Source organism: Lathyrus oleraceus, chromosome 2, assembly GCF_024323335.1.
Source record: "Lathyrus oleraceus cultivar Zhongwan6 chromosome 2, CAAS_Psat_ZW6_1.0, whole genome shotgun sequence".
Taxonomy (NCBI): domain Eukaryota; kingdom Viridiplantae; phylum Streptophyta; class Magnoliopsida; order Fabales; family Fabaceae; genus Lathyrus; species Lathyrus oleraceus.
This window is the reverse complement of record NC_066580.1, coordinates 13,483,028-13,507,270: the sequence shown is the minus strand read 5'-3', so window position 1 is coordinate 13,507,270 and position 24,243 is coordinate 13,483,028. Positions and strand designations below refer to the sequence as shown.

Here is a 24,243-nt window from a genome sequence, read left to right as displayed (position 1 = left end):
CGGATGATCTTTTCAGCCTTCCAGTTCTGGATTCCCATCCCTGGTGCGCACGGCTTTATCCACCGGTCCATGTCACAGTCACTGTCAGCGTCGTCCCCCATCATGCAGATGTGATCCGGATCCAGCATTCCGGCACTAGTGAAGGTTACTGACGTACGACGTCCTCTGCCTTGTCCTGAGCCTCTGTTCGGCTGGTACCCCACTCCGAAGCGGTCCTTCTTTGCGGAGATATCCATCATTCTGCCCCAACCAGGAGCCTCTCCATTCTTCACCACCTCGGCGTCCTGTTTGTACGAAGATATGGACGGTTTCTCCTCCTCTTTGGCAAACAGAGCATTCTCCACCTTAACAGTTTCAAATACTTGGTTGGGCGTCTCCCAGATTTCGCCGTCCATCTCCACGTACTTGAATGAGGACAGGTGGCTGACAAAGATGTCCTCTTCTCCGAAGACGGTGACGATTTGGCCTTCCCAGATATACTTCAACTTTTGGTGTAAAGTCGAGGTCACTGCTCCAGCAGCATGGATCCACGGCCTACCCAACAAGCAACTGTATGCCGGCTGAATATCCATGACATAGAAAGTCGACTTAAACACCTCCGGGCCAATCTTCACTGGCAGCTCAACCTCTCCAAATACGGCCCTCTTTGACCCGTCAAATGCCCGCACTATTAAATCAGTCGGAGTCAAAATCAGCCCGTCACAATTCAGCTTAGCCAGAGCCTTCTTCGGCAACACATTCAATGAGGAACCGGTATCAACCAGCACATGCGAAAGCACAGCTCCTTTACACTCCATTGCAATGTGTAGTGCCCGATTGTGATTCCTCCCATCCACAGTCAAGTCCATATCAGTAAAGCCCAACCCATGGCTGGCATGCACGTTAGACACGACCGTTTCCAACTGGTTAATGGTTATCTCTTGCGGGACATAGGCTTTCTTCAAAATTTTCAACAGAGCCTCTCTATGCCCCTCAGAGCTTAACAGCAAAGATAAAATTGATATCTTGGAGGGAGTTTGCTGCAAGTGGTCCACAAGTTTGTACTCAGACTTTTTGATGATCCTCAAGAATTCCTCTGCATCATCATCAAGTTTCTCTTCCGACCCACCCGGCGCCGGTGTCGCTACTGGAGTACTATCACCAACCACTGCTTTCCCTTTTGCCCTGGCTAAAGCCTCGGCCTTTTCTTTTTTCTCTTTCTCTCCTTCTCCTCCCCTTAAGGCATCAGGAGCAAATAATCTTCCACTGCGAGTGAAACCACTGGTACCGGCATTATCCACCTTTGAAACGGTGGTTTCACTAGCAGTCTGGTCTTCCACTTTCTCACCGTTACAGTACACTTCTCCCCCATAATGCCATGGCACGGCATCATCTTTGTCATATGGAATTGGTCCAGGTACCGTAATGGTAACTGGAGCCGCCTCAGCTAGATTTGACAAATCCACCGGGTCAAAATAAATCGTTATGGTGGAGACCTCATCCTTCCCCAGATCGACCTTCTCGATCAAAATACTCCCCTCATCCATCAGACTCTGAACAGTCTTCCTTAATAATGAACACCCATTGGCAGAAACAATGCACTCAGCACAATCATCACTACATCCCGGGTCGATCCCATTCAACAACAACTGCCTCTTAACCTCAGCCAGAGGAGTCTTCAACTGATCAACAGTAGACAGCCCAACTCTACTCTCTTCAGAAATAGCATTCACCCCCCTTTGACCATGCGCAGGCATGGGATTAGCATTGATGTTGGGAGATGGTGCAAAGTTGATGGCTTTCGAATCCACCAGGTCTTGAACTGTGTTCTTAAAAGCTTTGCAGTTCTCTATGTTGTGTCCGGGCGCACCTGAGTGAAATTCGCATTTAGCATTCTCATCATAATTGGCTGGCCTCTGATCAGGTCTCAAAGGTGCCAGCGTTCTGGTCTGTACTAGCCCCAAATCCATCAACTTTTTGAACAGGAAAGAATAAGTCACCGGTGGCCTGTCGAACTGACTGTCAACTGCTCTCCCCCGCACCTGGTAACCAGCCCTCTAAGGCCTCTGCTGAAACGGTTGTCTCTGTTGTTGAGGTTGTTGCTGCTGTTGCTGTTGTTGTTGTTGCTCAGCAGGAATAGTTACCGCAGCAGTGTGCTGAAAGTAACGGTCCCTACTGGGTCCTCTCTGTGCGTAGACAGTGCTTGTGTCACCCTCCTTCTTCCTTTGACCGTTGCTGAAAGGCTTCTTCGACCCTGAAGAAGAGGCGCTACCCTGTATCTTTCCGAGCTTCAGCCAGCTCTCAATCCTCTCTCCAGCCACAACTATATCAGAAAAGTTGGTCACCGGACAACCAACCATTCTCTCAGCATATGCCCCCTGCAAGGTTCCCATAAAGAGATCAGACATCTCCCTGTCCACAAGTGGAGGTTGCACCCTGGCAGCCAACTCCCTCCATCTTTGGGCATATTCTTTAAACCCCTCATTGTTTTTCTGAGACATACCCTGCAGTTGGGTACGACTCGGAGCCATATCAGCATTGAACTGATACTGTTTAAAGAATGCGTCCCTAAGATCTTGCCAATTCTTGATATCTGAGGACTTCAGCTTGGTGTACCACTCCAGTGAGCCTCCGGACAGGCTGTCCTGGAAGAAATACATCCACAGCTTTTGGTCCATGGTGTAAGCTGAGATCTTACGGACGAATGCCTGCAAATGCGTCTCGGGGCAGGAACTCCCATTATACCGATCAAACGCAGGCGCCTTAAACTTTTGTGGGATCACAATCCCCTCCACAAGCCCCATGTTTGACATATTGACCACCCCAGGGGTGGCATAGCTCTCCAAGGCTCTGATTTTCTCAGCCAGCAGCTGAATCTCTTTGTTCTGTGGTGGAGCACCATACTGACCAAATGGCTCATTGTGCATCGAGAACTGATCAGCCTCTCTGTCTTCCTCTCTGTCGTCATCAACACCGAAGAAAGGCGGGAACAGACTGTCCTTCATATTCTGACCCGGTTGACCACCCGCAGCACCAAAACCAGCGGCATTGTTCACTATACCCACTATTGCCCTCTTACCGCCCTCTCGAGAACCACCCAGCCCCTGGTTGGAGACACCATCCAGGTTCACACCACTATTTGCCGCTGAAGCCCGCTCGAGCTTCTCAACCTTGTCAGCTAGAGCCTTCTGACCAACTGCAAAACCTTGCATGATGTTGATCAGCTCAGTCATCTTGTCCTTCAGCTCGAGAATGTCTGTATTTGGGAGATCCATCAGTCTGGGAGTATTGCGCCGAGTGAAGTATCTGTGAGGGCGTGTTGAGTGCAAAGGTACAGCTCTGCGAGCACGAGCAATGATTCCTGAAACAATCAAGCACGTTAGAACTGATACCTGCAAAATAAAACACAAGTTATTATGATCATGCATGAATGCAATGTTTATCCACATGAGGAACACTTTGTCTCTTGATCCTGGTTTCATCGAGACAAATAATAATCCGGCAGCAACATTCTGACATTCAGCAGTTGATTTCATCATACAGATCAGAGATATATGATTTAGCAAAATACCCCCAACCATGTGTGTACTTGTGTGAGTGCATACGGTAAAGTGAATAAAGCTTGAAGATCAATCACTGAATGAAAATAACCATCACATAGCAAAATGCACAATAAGTGCCATAGTCATACATCAAATCAGATACAAGTCTCCAGAATCAGGAAAGAAATACAAGCAAAATGAATTCCGTCAACAAGCCTGACGATAATCCACACAAATGATAAAGCTAGCCTGATGAGGGACCCACAGATGGCCCTATCTCATCAACCATCTTCGCGAACTCTGCGGCGAACCTGAGCTCGGTATTCTCCTGCTGTAATCTCCCCACCTCTTTCTGGTGAATCTTCATCTGCGTGAAGTAATAATCTCTCTCAGCCATGTAGTGATCCCTCTCAGCGACAATCTTAGCTTTCTCTGCCTCCCATTCTGCAACGAGGATTTTGGCTCTAGCATCTCTCTGATCTCTCACGAGGATTTGCCTCCTCTTCCCATCTTCAATGACCTTTGAAGCTCTGGCTAGCTTCTCCTTAGTGATGTCGTGCTCTCTGGTAGATGATGCTAAGGCTTGGCTGATCTTCCCATAGTAGGCAGTATCCATATCAAAACGCTTTGCTTCCAGGGCATGTCGCTTGTCTTGATCTTCCATCTTCGCCTTGATCTCCTGGTTGGCCATCTGAACCCAAGCAACAGCCATCTCCAATTCCGCTTTCTCTGTGAGCAACTGATCTCTGGCCCTCTTCATCTCGAGGAATTCCTCCATACTGACAAAAGAACTCGGACCCTCAATCATAGGACACCGAGGATCACCTCCCGGAAATGGTAGAAGTGTGAGCTCTATCCTCTTCCGCAACCAATCATCAAATAGAGGAAAATACCGACAGTTGACCTTGCCAAACGGAACCTTGCCCTTTCTTTGAATGTTACGCCATGACCCAGACACCTGCATCAACTTGGCCTGATTGCCCTCAATCGGGAAGTAAAAGGACTCCTGAGTCTCACACTCAAGGGGAGGAACCTCCATAGCAAATCCCATCTGTCTCCTAAGAAGCGTTGGGTTGTAATTAATGCAACCCTGAACTCCTATGAGAGGCACATTGGGAAAATCCCCGCAGCTATATATAAAATTCCGTCCTGCCAAACCATTATGAGTCCATGCTATGTCATCAGCCCGCAAACCCATCAACCTGAAGGACCACTTGACAGTAGGATCAAGATGAGCAAAAGCACCACGAGAAGGCAAATACCCCATAAACCACCTGAATAGCAACTGCGCACAGCACCTGATCAAACCACCACGTCTCTTCTCGTTCCTGTTATGAACCGAGTAATAGACATCTCCAATCAGAGTAGGAATAGGGTTCCTCTGCATGAACAATCTGATAGCATTATGGTCCACAAAGCTCTTCTGATTAGGAAACAGAATAACACCATAAATGCTCACAGCAATCAAAGCACAAACCGTCTTCCAATTACCCGCTGCGGCATGTTCCTTGGCCTTAGCTTCCAAGAAACTCAAGTGAAAACCCGGTAATTTTCCTTTCTCCTTCAAACCCTCCTTGGTCACTTCCGGACTCAAATAAAGAGCACGGGAAATCCCAAGGACGTCAGGCTCTCTCCTAATAGCACAGAAAGGAATCTGATCGCGGATCTGAACACCCAGAATGCTAGCATAATCCTCCATCAGAGGTCCCAACAAATAGTCTGGGAACACAAAACATCTCAGCCCCGGGTCGTAGAACTGGAGAAGAGTATGAATGGCGCTTCTGTCGCTGTCAGTGAGTCTGAAAACCATCTTCAGGATACCACCGTATGCCTCTCTGAACATACCCACATGGTCGGGCGTGATCAATGCTATCATATCTTTCAACTCGTCAATCTCTGGGTTGAAGAAACTGTAGGCAACATCATCCTTCAAATCGGACCTCATATCTGAGCAGAAAGTCTCTCAACCAGGATCTCGATCTAAAGGGTCCCTGCATATGGATAAACATGTGTTAGATGCAGATAAATGCAATATTAATGATGTTAATGAATGAATGCAATGCATTGCCATCCCCCGAGTCATCCGATCATCTGTTGCTCTGAGTCACAGCCCTGATCTCTGAACTGATCACAACCATCTGAAGGAGTATGTAACCACAAATCCAACTCAAGGGTTCCGAAATAAACGGAAGACAGATACATCATCATCATCACCAAACAATCTTTGAGCAGATAACCTCAATCCTCTGAATCGGCCCGGGGAATCCTGAAATAAACGGATCCCCACTGATAAATACTCGGACAGCACTCCGGCGTCTCAGAAATAAATGGCCATAAATCCGACTTATAAATAGGACTCTGATCAACGGAACCAATAGTCACCATCAAAGTCACCATCTGAACATGCATCTGTAAGAATCACCCTCCCCTCACAGGTAAATTCTAATCAAGTCATCCTAAGGCGGATAATAGTCTCGACAATCGGGCAGAGATACTCAATGGGTTTGCCCTTTCGGGTGTGCCATTGTAGCTCTCCTGAGATCGTCTAAACCAAAGATCCGGGAAATGATCGGTCACCAGAGTCAATAGTTCAGATGAAGTCGCTCAACCAAAGTGGATACTCCACAGAGGAAGAATTACCTCAAAAGAACCTCGTCCGGCTTTTGGTATGTCACGTTGCAACAATATACTGATAAAGCAAATGAGGAACGTGAGACCACACTAATCCTAGGTGTATACTCGGGCCTGGGTTTTAGCCCCACTCAGAACACCCACCCCAGACAGAGGAACCACCTGCACAGAGGACGGCAACATGATAGTATGATGCATGCAGACATTAATGCAAATATGTATACAATCAGGATAATAAATGCAATAAATAACACAAAACAAGCAACCTAAACTATCCTAGAATGCTGGGAAGGACTCGCTTAGGGAAGATGGACCAGCACAGGTCAACATCTATAAAGTCCCCAGCAGAGTCGCCAGCTGTCGCATCCGCGAAAATCAACCGGCGGGCTGAAACAAAACAACACAGAGCCGCCACCGTGCGTTATTTATCCCAAAAGAGGGAAAGGAAACGCTCAGAGTAAACCTGGGAAAAGCAAGGTCTCGCGACCAAAGAGAAAGGGTACGGGAGTCGGTTACGCAAGGGGAAGGTATTAGCACCCCTCACGTCCGTCGTACTCGACGGGATCCACGCTCTAAAAGAAAGAAAAGGTTGCTAAAACAAACATCACACACACACACCGAAGACAACACAGGTGGGGAAAAGGAGGAGAGGGCTCGCTAGGACATCGCATCCTATGCCTACGTATCTCGTCTGGAACGAGAATCAGAGCTACCGTAGTTCGGCTCACGCACGCCAAACAAGACACACCCAAACACAGGCAAACTTGGAACCCGAATGCCAATCGCTGGACTTACATCGGCTTCCGAACCAAACAAACACCATAAGGATACGGACAGCCAATCGCTGGGCTTACATCCATATCCTGACACACAAGAGGATTAACAAGCAAACACACACAAAAAAGGGAAAAAAGTGCCCGGAGAGACCTCGCACGGTCTCCTGCCTACGTACCTCATCTGGTATGAGGATCAGGGCGACGTAGTTCCCCTGAACGGGAAAGAAATTCTAGCCAGAAACCAAGGGGAGACACACTACCAGGGAGCTGTACTCGAGCCTAGTGTTATCATGCATCATTGCCCTATGTTGTGGTTTCTATCTACTTGCACAACAACAAGCTAATCCTATCCAGGAAGAAAGCAAGCATGCAAGCATCAATAAAACAAACATTTCTCATAGCAAATATTCACAAAGCACACACTATATCCAGTCAGAAGTGGGCTCAAACAAAGGGTTTGACTGCCAAGGCAAGTCGTCTGTACAAGGGTAGAGTTCGCTCTTAACCCTGACATTGAGAGTCAGGGTGAAGCAGATGAAAGGTGAGTGAAGATTAGACTTCACAGCTCTTATCCCTGTCCAGGGAGAGCTTCAGACAAAGGAGCGTGGGTCCAGAATGGAGGGACCCTTCTACGCTCAAGACTCTGACTCGACTGTGCAACAACACAAGATCTTGGGTTAATGTCCCAATGCATCAACATAGTGGTGTGAGCAGAGGGACGACTCAACAGAATAGCGGGGGATAGATTACATATCCCTATGATCCGCCAATTGCCTCATAGAGGTCTTCACCTGCTTGGCACAAAAGTAAACAATCACAAACATCGCCTCTTAAGGAGGACTTCAGACAGTTGCCTGGCTAAATAACAAGCCAGGTCTTCCAGACTACATGGAGACAAGAGAGTCTACCTCAATTGGTTTAAAAACCAAGCAACAGCAAGCAAGTTCTCAAGGAACTGTAAGCAACTAAATGTACCTGAAATCAATCAAGTATCATCAGTACTCAGACAAACCAACAGTAAACAACAAATGTTAATCTATACAGTCAAACACAAGTTAATGCACACAAGTGCAAGCCATGAGCTCAAACTCAAGCATCAAACCCTACAACACAAAATCAATGTCAGTTGACAACATCAAACAAACTCAATTTGCAACTTGCATTTATCTCCTTAAGCCTTTTGCATTTCAACCTGAAAATCCAAACCAAACATGAGAAACTAGACCACTAGGCCAAGCCTAGGGTCCAAAGGAGATGAAAAAAAACAAAACAGCAAGTGAAAATTATCCAAAATCACATTCAAACAAATCAAAAGCAAATGCAATTGGTCCCATGCTCATATCAATCACCATTATCATTTTATGCACAATTTAATATCAAACATGCAACTTGCAACTTCAAAAGACCAAACAGAACTATCTCAACCAAAAGCATACCAAAACATTTCAATTAATTCCACAAAAATTCACACCTAAACAGGACACATTCAATGGATAGCATGTCAAATTTTAGCTCAATTGGACAAAAGGAAGTAGGTCAATGAAAATCAAGAAGTTCAGACAATTTCAAACAAGCCAACACAAGGCATCAAAACAAGCATCAACTTCTATAAATCATAAAACAGTGACAACAATTAAGAAATGAATGGGATCAAAACCACAATGATCTATAAGGTGTCTACAATGCTCATACCAAATTTCACATTCATCCAATACACTATGAGAATTTCACAAGCAACATGCCAACATGTGTCACACAATGTCACCAAATGACCACACAGAGAAGAAAATTATCAATCAAATAGAAAATGATATCAAAAATTCCAGAAAAAAAACACATGTTATCTCAATATTCATATGTTCAACCATGCAAAATTTCAGCTCAAATCAACATCCCTAAGCATTTTAAATAAAATCAGGAAGTTCATCAAGCTTGGTGTGACACAAATTGTCACACCTCTATTCAAAAATTCATATCTAATCAACCAAGTACCCAAAAATCACAAACTCTACATGAAAATCACCATCAAAGTGTCCAGAATAAGCACAAAAAATTTCATTCATTTCTTTGAAAGCATCATCATTTTATGAAAGATATGGCAAAACATGGACAAATGTGACAACATCCAACAAACCCTAGGCATTTTAATTTTCTACACATGCAAAAAATTTACAAAAATCATGATTAAATTCTACACATCACAAGGAATATCATGCAAAAAATCTCACTCAAATTGGATGAAAAATGAAGTCTCTATGAATTTTATAAGTTCGTGTAACAAAATGAAATAACAAATGAAAAAAAGAAATAGAAATAATATATAATTAAATAGGCCAATGGCATTTTTGTAATACTAACGAACTAGGCCAAAACGGCGTAGTTTCGTTTAGAAGCCTGGGCGCGCTCTGATTGGCCAGAGTTGGCGCCAAACACCAATTCAAACCTGGCCACGCGAAATAATGGATCAAATGCACTGTTTCATCGTGTTCTTCACAAGAACACCTCCAGAAATCCCAAAAAATCACGAACAACGAATCTTAATGAAAATGCTCGTGCCATACATCATCGTGACCGTCTCTCCACATAGATTAAGGATATGTAAACGATTTAACCTAATTCTAAGCATAGCGACGGGATCGAGTGAAAAAAGAATCACATCCAAACATTCAAACTCAGATTTCTCATCCAATACTCAGTCAAATTAAAAACTATAAGCATCATGAAGATCTACATTGCAAGGCCTACAAAACGCATATCATGATTCACACAATTAAGGAAATCGAATTGGCACCTTATGATGATGGCAGCTGCGAATCTTGATGTTTCCACGCGTAATTCACCAAAACAGATGATGCTTATTGATGAGGAAGTGGAATGGAGTGATTAGGCTAGCTCGAAACAGCACCAATTGCAAGAATCTTCAAAACTCCATTGTTGTGCAAGCTTTGAACAGTCCACTTTCTTGAAGCTTTAGCCACGAATTCAGCAAAACAGTCACTCACAATTGCTTATGGAGTGTAGATCCAATGAACACGAGCAAGTTTGATGAAGAAATCCACAAGAATTGATGAAAAAGTGTGATGAAGTTTTGGAGAATTTGAGAGAATTGGAGGGAAATTCAGTTACAAATCTTGGAGAATGAAATGTGGTTCACAATTTCTGTTATGATTAACAATATATACCATCTCCTTAATCCATTTTGCTAATCACAATTAGCAAGTTGAGATGGATTAGTGAAAATGTGATTTTAAGTGAATGTCCAAAAATGACCTTGGTGAATTGGCAATGTAACAGTAAGATAACAGCTCACACAACTTCTAAATGTCATTTGGAATGTGTTGGAAGAAACCTCATATTCATTGGCCTTGTATTTCTCAATTTCACTATCTCACACCAAAAATTCAACATAGTCCACTTGAAATTTGACTTTTTGCTATAACCATTTTTGATGAATTTTGATCACACCTCATGAAAGTACATGTGAAATGGGATTTGCTCACAAAAAGATCACCCAAATTGGACATTCCATGTGAAAGTTATGCCACTTTGATTATAGGCATTTTTGGAAAATGAATGGACCATAACTTGTCAACCATACATGGGAATTTCAAGTTCTTGGACTTTTTGGAAAGGTGAGAGCAAGATCTACAACTTTCATGTTGAACAATAATACATTTGAAGCTTTTTTGGACATGTAATTTTGTGGTGAAAAACTTTCCATTTTTGGAAACTTCCATTACAAGTCACTTTCCATTTTTGGCAACTTTTTGTCTGACTTTATTTTCTTCATTCTTGATGTTTGAAATGTCAAATGAAACTTGTTTAGACATGAATGAAGTGTATCCAACTCTCTCCCACCTCCAAATCCATAAAATCAAGCACAGTTGACCACAATTGACTTTTTCAACTGATAGATGAATTTGGCAATGCACTGATCAAGTTGAGCCCCAATCCTCTGATGAAATGGCTCAAGGATGAAACCCTAGCCTTCATAAGCTCAATACAATCACATGATGATCCCCATATCCATTATAGACCCCATCTCCTTGCCATGCCCTGATTGGCCCAATGCAACTGATTAGGGTTGACTAGTGGTCAAAACCCTAATCTCAAGATATCTGATCAACCTCTTGAATCTTCTGGAATGATAACAAGACCATGATGATGATGATGTATCATTTCAACCAAGACAAAGATCAATCTCCTTGAGAATCACAAACCCTAATTTGAACCACCACCCTCAGATGGCTAATGATCCAGTCCATTCAATCAATGAAACCCTAGCTTGCATCATGACCTCTTCATCTTCTGATCAAGACTTATGAGGATGACTTGCACAATGTAACCACATGATATGCAATATGCAATGACTAATGACCTGAAATGCAATGCAATATGTTAAGCTAGTCCCAAGAGAGGAGGGCAAATTTTGAGGTGTTACAATCCTATATCCTTTTACCTCTATTTCCAGTTTCTCATTGGTGCCCTTAAACCACCATCCGGTTTTTGTAGTCATCTTTAAGTCCAACTCAGTTGGCACCTATAAAAAAATCGTCCATGAGGTTCAATTCCTTTTTTGATTATCCGATGAATTTATGGATCACTCCTTTGTTTATTGATGTATTTCCATAACTTGTTTGATGTATTTCCAGATGTTTGCCTACCTATCTGATGTATCCTCAAATATGTTTGTCTTGTATTTTGATGTATTTCCAGAATTTCCTCGATGTATTACCGGATGTGTCTGTATTCTGATGTATTTCCAGAATATCATTTGTAATTCTGATGCATTTCTAGAATTCGTTTCTTTTACTTTCCGATGAACTCTCTGACATGTCATTTTTGTTCTGACACGCTTCCAGAACCCATATGTCATTCCCTAGCATTATTTCAAGACTTATTGGTGTCTCCTAAAATTCAGTTGTCACTAGCATTTTTCCAAGCTCAGTTGTTACTAGAACTCATTTTAAACCCAATTGTCGTTGGCATCACTGCCACTCCATTTGTAAATGCAATCGTGATTGGTATCTGAAGTTTGGTTGTCATCAACATCATTTCAAGTCCAGTTGTTACTGGAAAACTCCGTTGTAGCCGGTAATTGTTTTACTAATGACTTCCATCAAGTCCAATTGTTGTCGGAAAAATTCATTAAAAGCTGGCTATAATCCATTGCTTACAGTCAAAGTCCAATTGTTGTTGGCAAAATTTATTAAAAGCTGGTTGTAATCCATTGCTTATGGTGAAAGTCCAATTGTTATTGGCACATATCCGTTAAAAGCTGGTTGTAATTCATTGCTTACGGTTAAAGTCCAATTGTTGTTGGCACGTACGGAGAGTTTGATTACCATCTCTTTCCTGATGGTTCCGTGAAAGTCATGTATGACTCATGATCTTAAGGAATTCCCAGAAGCTTGGAGGTTTTTCGTGTTAGAAAACTCCAATGATATTGGTTTTGTTTCATTTCTTTGTAAAGAATCATCGTAGCCTTTTGCATGTATGATCTACTTATAAGAAGACTCCTGCTTATCTTTGTTTTGCATAAATTCCCTGTTAGGAATCTCCAAAATCTTTGATCGGATGAATTTCTTGTGAGAAATCTCCAGAATTGTCAGATGTATTCTAAAGTGTCTGGTCATTTATAAACCTATTGATGAAACTTGCTTTGATTTTTCCAATATTGTCAGGTCATGTATGAACCTGTTGTTGAAGTTTTCTTTGGGTTTTCCAATGTTGTCAGGTCACGTATGAACCTGTTAATAAAATCTCTTTGAAACCTTCAGATTTGTCAGGTCATTCATGAACCTGTGGATATACTTTTTTTGAATTTTCCAGTGTCGTCAGGTCATGTATGAACTTGTTGATAAAACTCCCTTTGATTTTTACAAGTATTGTTAGGTCATGTATGAACCTATGGATGAAACTTTCTTTGAATATCCTAATGTCGAGGTCACGTATGAACCTATTGATTAAAATTTCCTTGATTTTCTAGTATTGTCAGGTCATGTCTGAATCTGTTGTTGAAATGCTTTGAATTTTCCAATGCTGGCATGTCATGTATGAGCCTATTGATGGAACTTGCTTTATATATATTCCAGTATTGTCAGGTCATGTATGAGCCTGTTGATGGAACTTTCTTTGTATATTTTCCCATATTGTCAGGTCATGTTTGAACCTGTGAATTGAGCACTCTTTGAATAGTCAAGTGTTGTCAGATCATGTTTGAACCTATTATTGAAAATTCTTTGAATATTCTGGTGTTTGTCAGGTCATGTACGAACCGGTTGTTAAAATCTCTTTGCATATTCCCCAGATGTCTTTTTCCCAGCAATTTGTTATCCCTAGTAAGTCTTCACCCATTCGTCCTTGACATTTTCCTGTGGATCACCGCTACTGTATCTCTATCCTTCCCCACAGATATGTTTATCATCCATCATAAAAAAATGTCAGGGTTCATCATATCCCTAACAAACCAAAAAGAAGCCCATCAACTCATATCATAGCATGTCATTGCATCTAGGGGAAAAATTTGGGTCTTATGTATTTAAATACCTTTTATCCCGATTTCATGAGAATTGTCATCACTCATGCTATCTGGTAAAGTTATTTAAATAGGGGCAACTGTCATACCCCAATTTTGCCCTTCATTCAATAAAATTAATACAGTTCTCATGACATTTGCATCATCTACACATCATAACATGTATTTCATTATGCATAATGCCTAAAATGTCAACCAGAATAATCTTTCAGATATACAGAGAAACCGGTCAAACTGATTCTCAAAAGTATGTGAAATTAGTGGACAAAAAATTTCTGAATCGAGCTTGTAGACGTCGGTTTTATTAATCTATTCGCATAGTTCAACCTGGCATGCTTGTTTTATTATTTTGATCGACTTTTTCAGTCGAAATTTGATCAGTCTAAGCATTTTAACCGATCATTTTTTACTTCAAAATTTGATAAAAAAACTGTATGTTTTCGAGAAGTTTATTTCGCGTTGATAATTCTAGTACATTTATTTAATTTTTCAAGCATTTTTGCGTCATACTTTTCCTCATTTTGAGTCTTTTTTTAAAATCAAAATGTTCATAAAAAACAAATAGATTTAACTTTAGTATTGTTTCATTTTTTACTATGATTATTTTTAAAGTGTTAATTTAATTTAATTTAATTTATTTTATTTTATCTTATTTTATCTCTAAAATAACACTCCAAGGGCACTATTGCCATTTAAAAAAATAAGCAACCCTAATTCATCATGTATATATATCTACACATGGCCAATGAAAAAGGGACTCTTCAAAAAGAAGCCGTCAACGCCACATTTCAATTCCACTTTCAGTTTTGAAATACAAAGAGAATTCAAAGAAAATGGAGAAATAAAAAAAGGTGAAACTGAAATAGGAGTGAATATGTTTCTTTTTTCATTTTATTCACATTCATCATGTTCCATCAAAAGCCACAAATAATTTGCCCTTCATCCATACCAAAACCAAGATGGCACTCCTTCTACTTCATAAATCCACACCTCACACATAGTCACTTGATTTTTCTACAAAACCTTAATACTCACACAAATAATTTCTCAACAAAGTAATAGCCAACACCCATTTCCGGTGGCTTCTTCTTGTGTTCTTTAGCTTAGAGTTTTAGATATGAACTTTAGTGATGAGTATGGGTTGATCCATTTTTTTTGCTTAAGTAAAATATGTTTATTTTGTTATTAAAAGATAATAATATTATTTGTTATTCTATTTTTTAGAGTAGATTTACTCTCATTAGATATTGAGATAGGAAGAAGTTACTGTATATAATTTTATTTTTTTAATTTTGTTTTGTCTTAAAAAATAGGGGATGGAAAGATAGGGGTGGTCGATTGACCCCCTTTATTTGTCTTAAAAAAATGTTGTAAATAATTTATGTTCATTTTGATTTATTAAACTCTTATTTGTATTAACAATAATAACATGCTTGTTTGTTGTTTGGTTCATTATTACATTGCGATTTTAGAGCTTAAATTCAATTTAGCTTTCGAATATCGCTTGGACGCATAAATATTTTACTCGGTTTCTTATAGAGTGATTCTTAAATGAATCCACTCTAAGTTAACTTAGAGCTAAATTCAGTTTGCTTTCGATTTCAGTTGGTTTTCAATCCCTTGGCTTACTATTAGGCCTTCTTACAATGAGCTTTTAAGCAATATCAACTTAATTTCTTTAATTTCAAATTTTCATACTTGATCATTTTAATTTAATTTCAAACCCTTTTCTTAATTAAAATCTGAAGAAAAAGATTATCCTGGATGGAATATCCAGTCGTAATCCCGAATATTAGGCCTAAGTTGTAAGAGCTTGTAAGCCCTATGTATTCGTCTTCTCTTCAAAATATTTGTAAATATTCAAACATATTTTCTCAGTAAGTTGGAAGAAAAATATTACATGGATAAAATATACAGTCGTAATCCTGAATATTAGGCCCAAGTTGTAAGAGCTTGTAAGCCATAAGTATTCGTTTTCCCTCTAAAAACACTTGTCAATATTCAAACCATTTTCGTAAATAAAAATTGGAAGAAAAAGATTACGTGGGTGAAAGGTCCAAACGTAGTCTCGAGTATTAGACCCAAGTTGTAAGAGCTTGCAAGTCATAAAGACTCGTCTTTCAAGTCCAAAAATACATTCAACCAATCAAACTCTTTTTCCGTCGTTGTGCGATCGATTAGAAAAACTTTTTCATAAACGAAATACATCTTGTCTTAAGATGATGCAAAGCAATGCTTCATCCATAATTGTTGAGTTGAGATAAGTGATGTTTTTCTGAATGTTGATTTGTAAATCCATTCGATGTATGATATACGTCAGCTCCTCATCTGTTTTGGGTAAAATAATGTTTTTCGTCGATTAATACAATATAGTTTTTGCTAAAATCGACCAACAAACAAACATTTTTCTACCAAGAACTACATAAGCCTTGAATTTTCTATTGCACCAGGAGATACGTAGGAGCAGGATTGCGAAATCTTGTCAGGCCCATTAATAAAAAACTTAGGTTTAGTCTCATTCCTTAAAAATTCCCAAAAAAACATCTTCTCTTTTCTTTTGATCCTATTATTCATTCCCTCATAATAACTTGAGAAACCTAACATTTCAAACTAACAATAACGCGCATAATTAACCTAATGGTTCCCGTTGAGTACAACGGACGTGAGGGGTGCTAATACCTTCCCCTTGCGTAATTGACTCCCGAACCCTGATTTGGTTGCGACGACCATAATCATTGTCGTTCTTTCTTGGGTTTTATCGATATTTCCCCTTTCCTTTTTAGGAATAAATAAAGTTCGGTGGCGACTCTATTTAGTCCATCCCACGAACGTGTGATTGCGCTCTGTGAGCGTCGTGTTCTCATTTTTTGAGGTGCGACACTGTCAAAACCAGAAAATTTGTTGTTGCGAAAATGCTGTCAAAATCCAGAAAAACTGTTGTTATGAAAATGCTATTGTCCAACACGAATTTTCATCATAAAATCATATTAATCCATCATTTTCATGAAATAAATAGTTATACAACCTATATATATCATATAGCAACTATTAGGATCATATAAACAAGATCCTAAGCTCCACTAATTTTCACCAAAATCCCAAATCAACCATTTTCAAGTGAAACTCAAACATGCAATTATACACCAAATCATGTTCTATACACATACTCATTCACGGAATTCAATATATAAACATCATAGCATAACATAAACATCAATTTCATGGATTAAAACATAAACACATGTTAGGGTTTCTCAAAAATCAAAATCCCCAAATCCTAAGTTCATGATATCTAACCCACATACATTATGTTTACCCATAACCACTTGAAATCCCACCCTTACCTTAGTATAGATGAAATCTCTAGGTCTTTCTTCTTCTAGTTTCCTCTTCTCCTCTTTCTCTTCTCTTCTATTCTCTATCCTTCTCTTGTTTTACAAAACTAACTCTAACCTCCAAAATCCTTACTATCTTTTTAACTCATAATGGGCTTAACCCACTTATCCACCCATTCTAATTAATTAGGCCCATTACTAGACAATTGTTATTTCTACTCATAAAATTCAATTATTCAAATAACACATATATTCAAATAATTCAAATAATCACCAGAACACATATTTAATTAATTATCACACCAAATAATGATTAATTAAAATAAACACCTAATAAATAAATACGGAAATTAAATTTGTTACAACTCTCCCCCACTTGAAATATTTTCGTCCTCGAAAATTACCTCAAGCAAACAACTCAAGATATGAATCCCTCATCTGAATCTCAAGCTCCCACATCACATTTCCACCAGCCGGTCCTCCCCAAACGACTTTCACCAAAGCGATCTCTTTACCACGGAGTTGTTTCACCTCTCTATCTTCTATTCACATAGGTAATGTCTCCACGGTCAAATTATCTCTAACCTCAACATCATCTAATTGGACAACATGCGAAGGATCCGTAATGTATCTCCTCAATTGAGACACGTGAAACACATCATGGAGATTAGCAAGTGACGGCGACAACGTAATCCGATAAGCCACATCACCTACTTTCTCGGAAGTCTGATACGGACCAATAAAACGCAGCGTCAACTTACGCGACTCCAATGCTCTACCAACACCCGTTACTGGAGTAACTCTTAAAAACACATGATCATGTACCTCAAACTCAAGCGATTTCCTTCTCATGTCATGGTAACTCTTCTGACGACTCTGAGAAACCTTCATCTTCTCTCTGATCATTTTAATCTTATGAGTAGTCTGTTGAACTATCTCAGGTCCAACCATATCACTCTCTCCAGATTCGTACCAACACAAAAGCGTCATACACCTTCTACCATACAAAGCTTCAAATAGAGCCATACCCAATACTCGAATGAAAACTATTGTTGTAGGTAAACTCAATCAAAGGCAAATAACTATCCCAAGCACCTCCCTGTTCCAAAACACAAGCTCTCAAAAGATCCTCAAGCGACTGAATCGTCCTCTCAATCTGACCATCTGTCTGTGGATGATAAGAATAACTCAAACACAACTTTGTACCCAAAGCACGTTGCAAACCTTCCTAAAATCTCGAAGTAAACCTCATATCCCTATCTGATACAATGCTAGACGGAATACCATGAAAACTGACAATTTTCTCAATATACAATTTTGCAAGCCTCTCCATCGGATAATCCATTCTAATCGGAATAAAGTGAGCAGGATTCGCCAACCTGTCCACAATAACCCAAATAGCTTCACAATTACTCGAAGCCCTAGGTAAACCAGAAACAAAATCCATAGAAATACTATCTCATTTCCATTCAGGAATAGATAACGGTTGTAACAAACCAGATAACTTCTGATGCTCAATCTTCGATTTCTGACAAATCAAACACGAATACACAAATTCCGCAATCTCTTTCTTTATACCAGGCCACAAAAACAATTTCCTCAAATCTTGATACATCTTAGTAGCACCAGGATGAATACTAAAACCACTACGATGTCCTTCATCAAGAATTCTCTTTCTCAAATCCGAAACATCGGGAACACAAACTCTATCATGACACCTCATGATACCATTCTCATCAATCCAAAAATCACCACATTTACCTTGATTGATCAATGTCAATCGATCTACCAAAACCAAATCAGATTTCTGACCTTCTCGAATCTCATCCAAAATTCCACTAGTAAGCTTCAACATACCAAGCTTCACTCTAAAAGAAGTCTCTTCACAAACCAAACTCAAATCTTGAAATTGTTCAAGCAAATCCAATTCTCGCACCATCAATATCGACATATGCAAAGATTTCCTACTCAAAACGTCGGCTACAACATTCGCTTTGCCAGGATGGTAATTCAAACCAAAATCATAATCCTTCAAGAATTCCAACCATCTCCTTTGCCTCATATTCAACTCTTTATGATCAAACAAATACTTCAAACTCTTGTGATTACTAAACTCATCGAATCTGGACCCAAACAAATAATGTCTCCAAATCTTCAAAACAAACACAACATAAGCTAATTCTAAATCATGAGTCAGATGATTCCTCTCATGCACTTTGAGTTGCCTTGAAGCATAAGCTACAACTTGTTGATTCTGCATCAACACGCCTCATAAACCTATCAAAGAAGCATCACAATACACAACAAATGGTTCTTATGGATTCGGTAAAATCAAAACTGGAGCAGTAGTCAATCTCCTCTTCAGCTCTTGAAAACTAGTTTCACACTGTGCAGTCCAAATGAAAGCTTGACCTTTCCTAGTTAGTTGCGTTAACGACAAAGATAACTTAGAAAAGCCTTCAATAAACTTTCAATAATAACTTGCCAAACCAAGAAAACTACGAATCTCAGACACAAATTTCGGTGCTTCCCATTGAGATATAACCTTAACCTTAGAAGGATCAACCGAAATACCACCACTAGAGATCACATGGCCAAGGAAACTCACTTCCTTCAACCAAAACTCTCACTTCGAAAGTTTAGTAAACAACTGCTTCTCTTTCAATACAGATAAAACAATCCTCAAATGCTCATCATGATCCTCTTCACTCTTCGAATAGATCAAAATATCATCGATAAACACAACAAAAAACTTATTGAGATATTTATGAAAATTCCGATTCATGTACTCCATAAATACACCAGGTGCATTCATCACACCGAAAAGGCATCACCCAAAACTCATAGTGTTCATACCTTGTTCTAAAAGCAATCTTCTGAATATCTTCAGCTTTCACACGGATCTGATGATACCCAGACCTCAAATCAATCTTGCTAAACACACAAGCACAACCAACTAATCCATCAAATCATCAATCCTCGGAAGCGGATACTTATTCTTGATATTAACCTTATTCAGTTGTCTGTAATGCACACATAACCTTATAGTACCTTCTTTCTTCTTAACTAACAAGACAAGTGCACCCCACGGTGACACACTCGGACAAATAAACCTCTTATCAAGCAAATCCTCTAGTTGACTTTTCAACTCTTTCAACTCAGATGGTGACATCCGATATGGAGCCATCGATACCAGACTAGTACCAGGAATCAAATCAATCGTGAACTCAACTTCATGTTCAGGCGGCAAATCGCTAACCTCATCGGGAAACACTTCAGGAAAATCACGAACAACTGGAAATTCACCCATTGTTCCATTTTCACTAAGCTTCAAACTTGCCACCAACATAAACACTTCAACACCATCTCGCACATATTCATTCACTTGTTGAGTAGCCAAGAATAAATCACCTTCCTTCTCTGGCTCAAGGAAAAGAACAGCTTTCCCAAAACAATTGATATAGACATGGTTGGCCCTCAACCATTCCATTCCCAAAATAACATCAAGTTGACTCAATGAAAGACACACTAAATCAACTTCAAAATCTTTATCACAAATATTCAACGGACATTTCAAACAAACAGATGAAGTAGTCACTGAATCCATAGTCGGAGTATCAATAACCATGCTTCCACGCATAATAGATAATTCAAGATTCAATCTCTTAGCACAATCCAAAGAAATAAAAGAATGCGTCGCACCGATATCAATAATAGCAATCAAAGGCATATTATTAATAAAACACGTACCTTGAATCAATCTCTCCTCAACAGAAGTATCAACACCGAACAATGCAAACACTTTTCCTTTGGCTTGCTCCTTTTTCGGCTTGTTGCACTTGGTATTAATGTGCCCTTACTCACCACAGTTGTAGCAAGTCACATTCGAACCAACTCTGCAATCAAAAGATTTGTGACCTTGCTTGCCACACTTGAAACAAGTCACATCGCCCTTAGGACACTCGGGAGCACGATGTCCCTCAACACCACATTTGAAGCATACTCAACTATGGTACCATTACCTTGCTTCAACTCAAGGAATTCAATTTCCTTATTTCCACGAACATCTTCTGGAAAATACTTCTCCAAAAAAGCATCACGGAAAAGTGACCAAGTCACTTCAATGCCATCCTCATCAAATCTCTGAACAGCGTTGTGCCACCAATCCTTAGCTTCTTTCTCAAGCATATGAGTGCCAAAATGCACCTTCTGCGCATCTGAACAGTTCATAACTCGAAAGATTTTCTCAATCGCCTTCAACCACTCTTGAGCTTTATCAGGTTCATGAGCTCCTTCAAAATTTGACGGATTGTTCATTTGTAACTTCCCCAAAGCACGAAACTTAAGCTCGATTCGGCCTTAATCTTTCAAACCCCATTCGGCATTAGGTTTGGGACAAGCAAATAATCTACGCGAGATTACCCAACATTGCCTCTTTCATAAACTCATGCTAGTGTAAGTGTGCAACAATAACAAGACTCATGCAATTAAGATGATCGCAACCCCTTAATTATACATAAGCATACCACATCCAACATTTGCACAGCATACACCTAACACGACTTCAATCCCAAAAAATACATCAAATATCATTCATCATCTCATCACAACACATTAACATAAAGCAAACAAGTCAATTCATGTTATTCATCAAACTCACCAATTCACATAATCACATACATAATTTCAAGTATTATGTTTTCTTCATAAAACCCATCTAAAAATCATCCAATACGTGCCAAACAATAGAAAACATGACATTCACATTCACCACACATATAACATACATCCAAATTAGGATTCTTTTGATAAAATATTAATCTACTGTTATCAAAATGAATATCACATTATAAATAATATTCTTAGCTTCGTAACGGTCCAAACGGCACCTCAAACGGAGTTACGGTTCAAAAGTTATTGAATTTACAAGTTTTTCAAAATGCTGTCAAAACCAGAAAATTTGTTGTTGCAAAAATACTGTCAATAACCAGAAAAACTGTTGTTGCAAAAATACTACTGTCCAGCACAATTTTTTATCATAAAGCCACGTTAAACCATCATTTTTCATGAAATAAATAATTATACAACCTATATATATCATATAGCAACTATTAGGATCATAGAAACAAGATTCTAAGCTCCACTAATTTTCACAAAAATCCCAAATCAACCATTTTCAAGTGAAACTCAAATATGCAATTATACACCAAATCATGTTCTATACACATACCCATTCATGGAATTCAATATAGAAACATCATAGCATAACATAAACATCAATTTCATGGATTAAAACATAAACACATGTTAGGGTTTCTCAAAAATCAAAATCCCCAAATCTTAAGTTCATGATATCTAACCCACATACATTACATACATTATGTTTACCCATAACCACTTAAAATCATACCCTTACCTTAGTGTAGATGAAATCTATAGGCCCTTCTTCTTCTAGTTTCCTCTTCTCCTCTTTCTCTTCTCTTCTCTTCTCTTATCTCTTCTTCTCTTGTTTTACAAAACTAACTCTAATCTCTAAAACCCTTACTATCCTTTTAACTCATAATGGGCTTAACCCACTTATCCATCCATTCTAATTAATTATGCCCATTACTAGACAATTGTTATTTCTACTCATAAAATTCAATTATTCAAATAACACATATATTCAAATAATTCAAATAATCACCAGAACACATATTTAATAATTATCACACCAAATAATGATTAATCAAAATAGACACCTAATAAATAAATACGGAAATTAAATCGGGGTGTTACAGAGCCCTGAATACGTCGGCCTAGATCCTGGTTCTTGCCTTGGGGCAAGGAAGGGGAATCCACCCTTGGTTGGACATGATCCCCAGATACGTCAAAACACACCAAACCCAAGACACAAATATGATGAAATAAAATCATGCAAGACTATATGATGAAATAAAGACATGTGAGATTATATGATAAAATAAAATCGTAGAAGACCATACGATGATGTAACATTTTGAAAGGCTATGTGACGAAATAAAGTAATGTAAAGTTAAACAATACATAAAGCTAAGCAAAACACGAGGAAACAGTGAATCAAATCCATCTAATGGAAATGAGTAAACTAATTATAAAGAAAAGTTACAAGATATCCAAGAGATATTATTAAAATTGTTAAGACCGACAAACAATTACAACTATTGATTACCAAAAGCCACAAGGCTCATTCCTCATTGCCCACCAATTTTCCCTAAAAAACTTCCTTTTTTGGGTTCAACAGTTCCCAAGGAGGAATAATCAGAGTTCTAAAAGATAAGAGAAATGTTACAATGTGTGCAAAGAATAGAAACATGGTTTGGAAGTTAAGACGACCTTTATATAGTGAAATGAGACAAACAAACCAAAGACCCAAAATAAAAGAAAACGAGGAGATAAAAAAATAATGATTGAATTTTCCTCGAGATTACAATGACACTCGAGTACACTTAAGTATCCTAGAGGAAATCGACACACCCTACTCTAGGGGACCTAAGGCCACATGTTTGATCATTCTTGAAAAACGTCTCAATTATTAAAGTAGCATTTAATGTGCTTATTTCCAAGGTTACTCACACTGACTCCCAAGTCTTTTCCACTTTTGTGAATAGTGAACCCGTTACGAGGAGCCCAACCCAATATTACGAAATACTTTCAATTGTAGCGCTACAATAAGTCTTGTAGACAACTGTTCTAGGTCGATCACAAGCCCATTAAGGAGAAGGCTTAATCATTAGTCCGAAGTAATTCCACAAAAGTGTCGAAGATATAGTGCAACCATAACCTAGAATCTTGTACTCAATCCTCGCCTCGGGCGGTTGATCACTGTTGAATATTATCCAACAAACACCCCATCTCGACGCACCATGTGCCCAATAAGGAAAATGCACAATCATCAGTCCAAAGTCATCCCACCAAAGTGTTGAAGATATAGTTAAACCACGACCTAGAATCCCATACTCAATCCTTGCATTAATCACCATTGGATATTATCACTTTACCACATTTCTAATTCTCTAGTGGAATAAGAATATATCTATATTTTTAATTTTTAATGTAAATGAATTGTTTAATTAAATAATGTTAGGTGAGTTGTTATTATCTTAAGCTAATATTTTACTTTATTTTGTTTATGTTTTTTTTTATAAATTTTTATTTGACAAAAATAGTACTGTTTTATTTTTTAATATTAAATTAAAATATAGCCTTCTTCTTTTATTAAAACAATAATATAATGTTATTTTAAAAATATAAAATAGTAATGTGACACTTAATTGTTTAATATTAATTATAAAGTTGTCATATTATTTTAAATTAAAAGTCTATATTATCTAACTTTTTATCGAAAATTAATTTCTTTTTTATAAAACGTTTAGGTGAGTTGGATTCCGAAGACTCATTATAATTAGAGTATGTCTTAAGTG

The 24,243-nt window shown here is 38.8% G+C and overlaps 1 protein-coding gene across 1 annotated transcript; it reads right to left on the bottom strand.

Moving 5' to 3' along the window:
• Positions 1-17,347: 17,347 nt before the first annotated feature.
• Positions 17,348-17,791, bottom strand: LOC127121651 (uncharacterized). Its single transcript, XM_051052105.1, has one exon. The coding sequence runs from the start codon at positions 17,789-17,791 to the stop codon at positions 17,348-17,350; it is 444 nt and encodes a 147-aa protein (XP_050908062.1).
• Positions 17,792-24,243: the final 6,452 nt, after the last annotated feature.

Excerpts from the sequence above, each read along its gene's own strand:
- LOC127121651 (XM_051052105.1), bottom strand. The coding sequence starts at position 17,791 with ATGACGCTTTTGTGTTGGTACGAATCTGGAGAGAGTGATATGGTTGGA.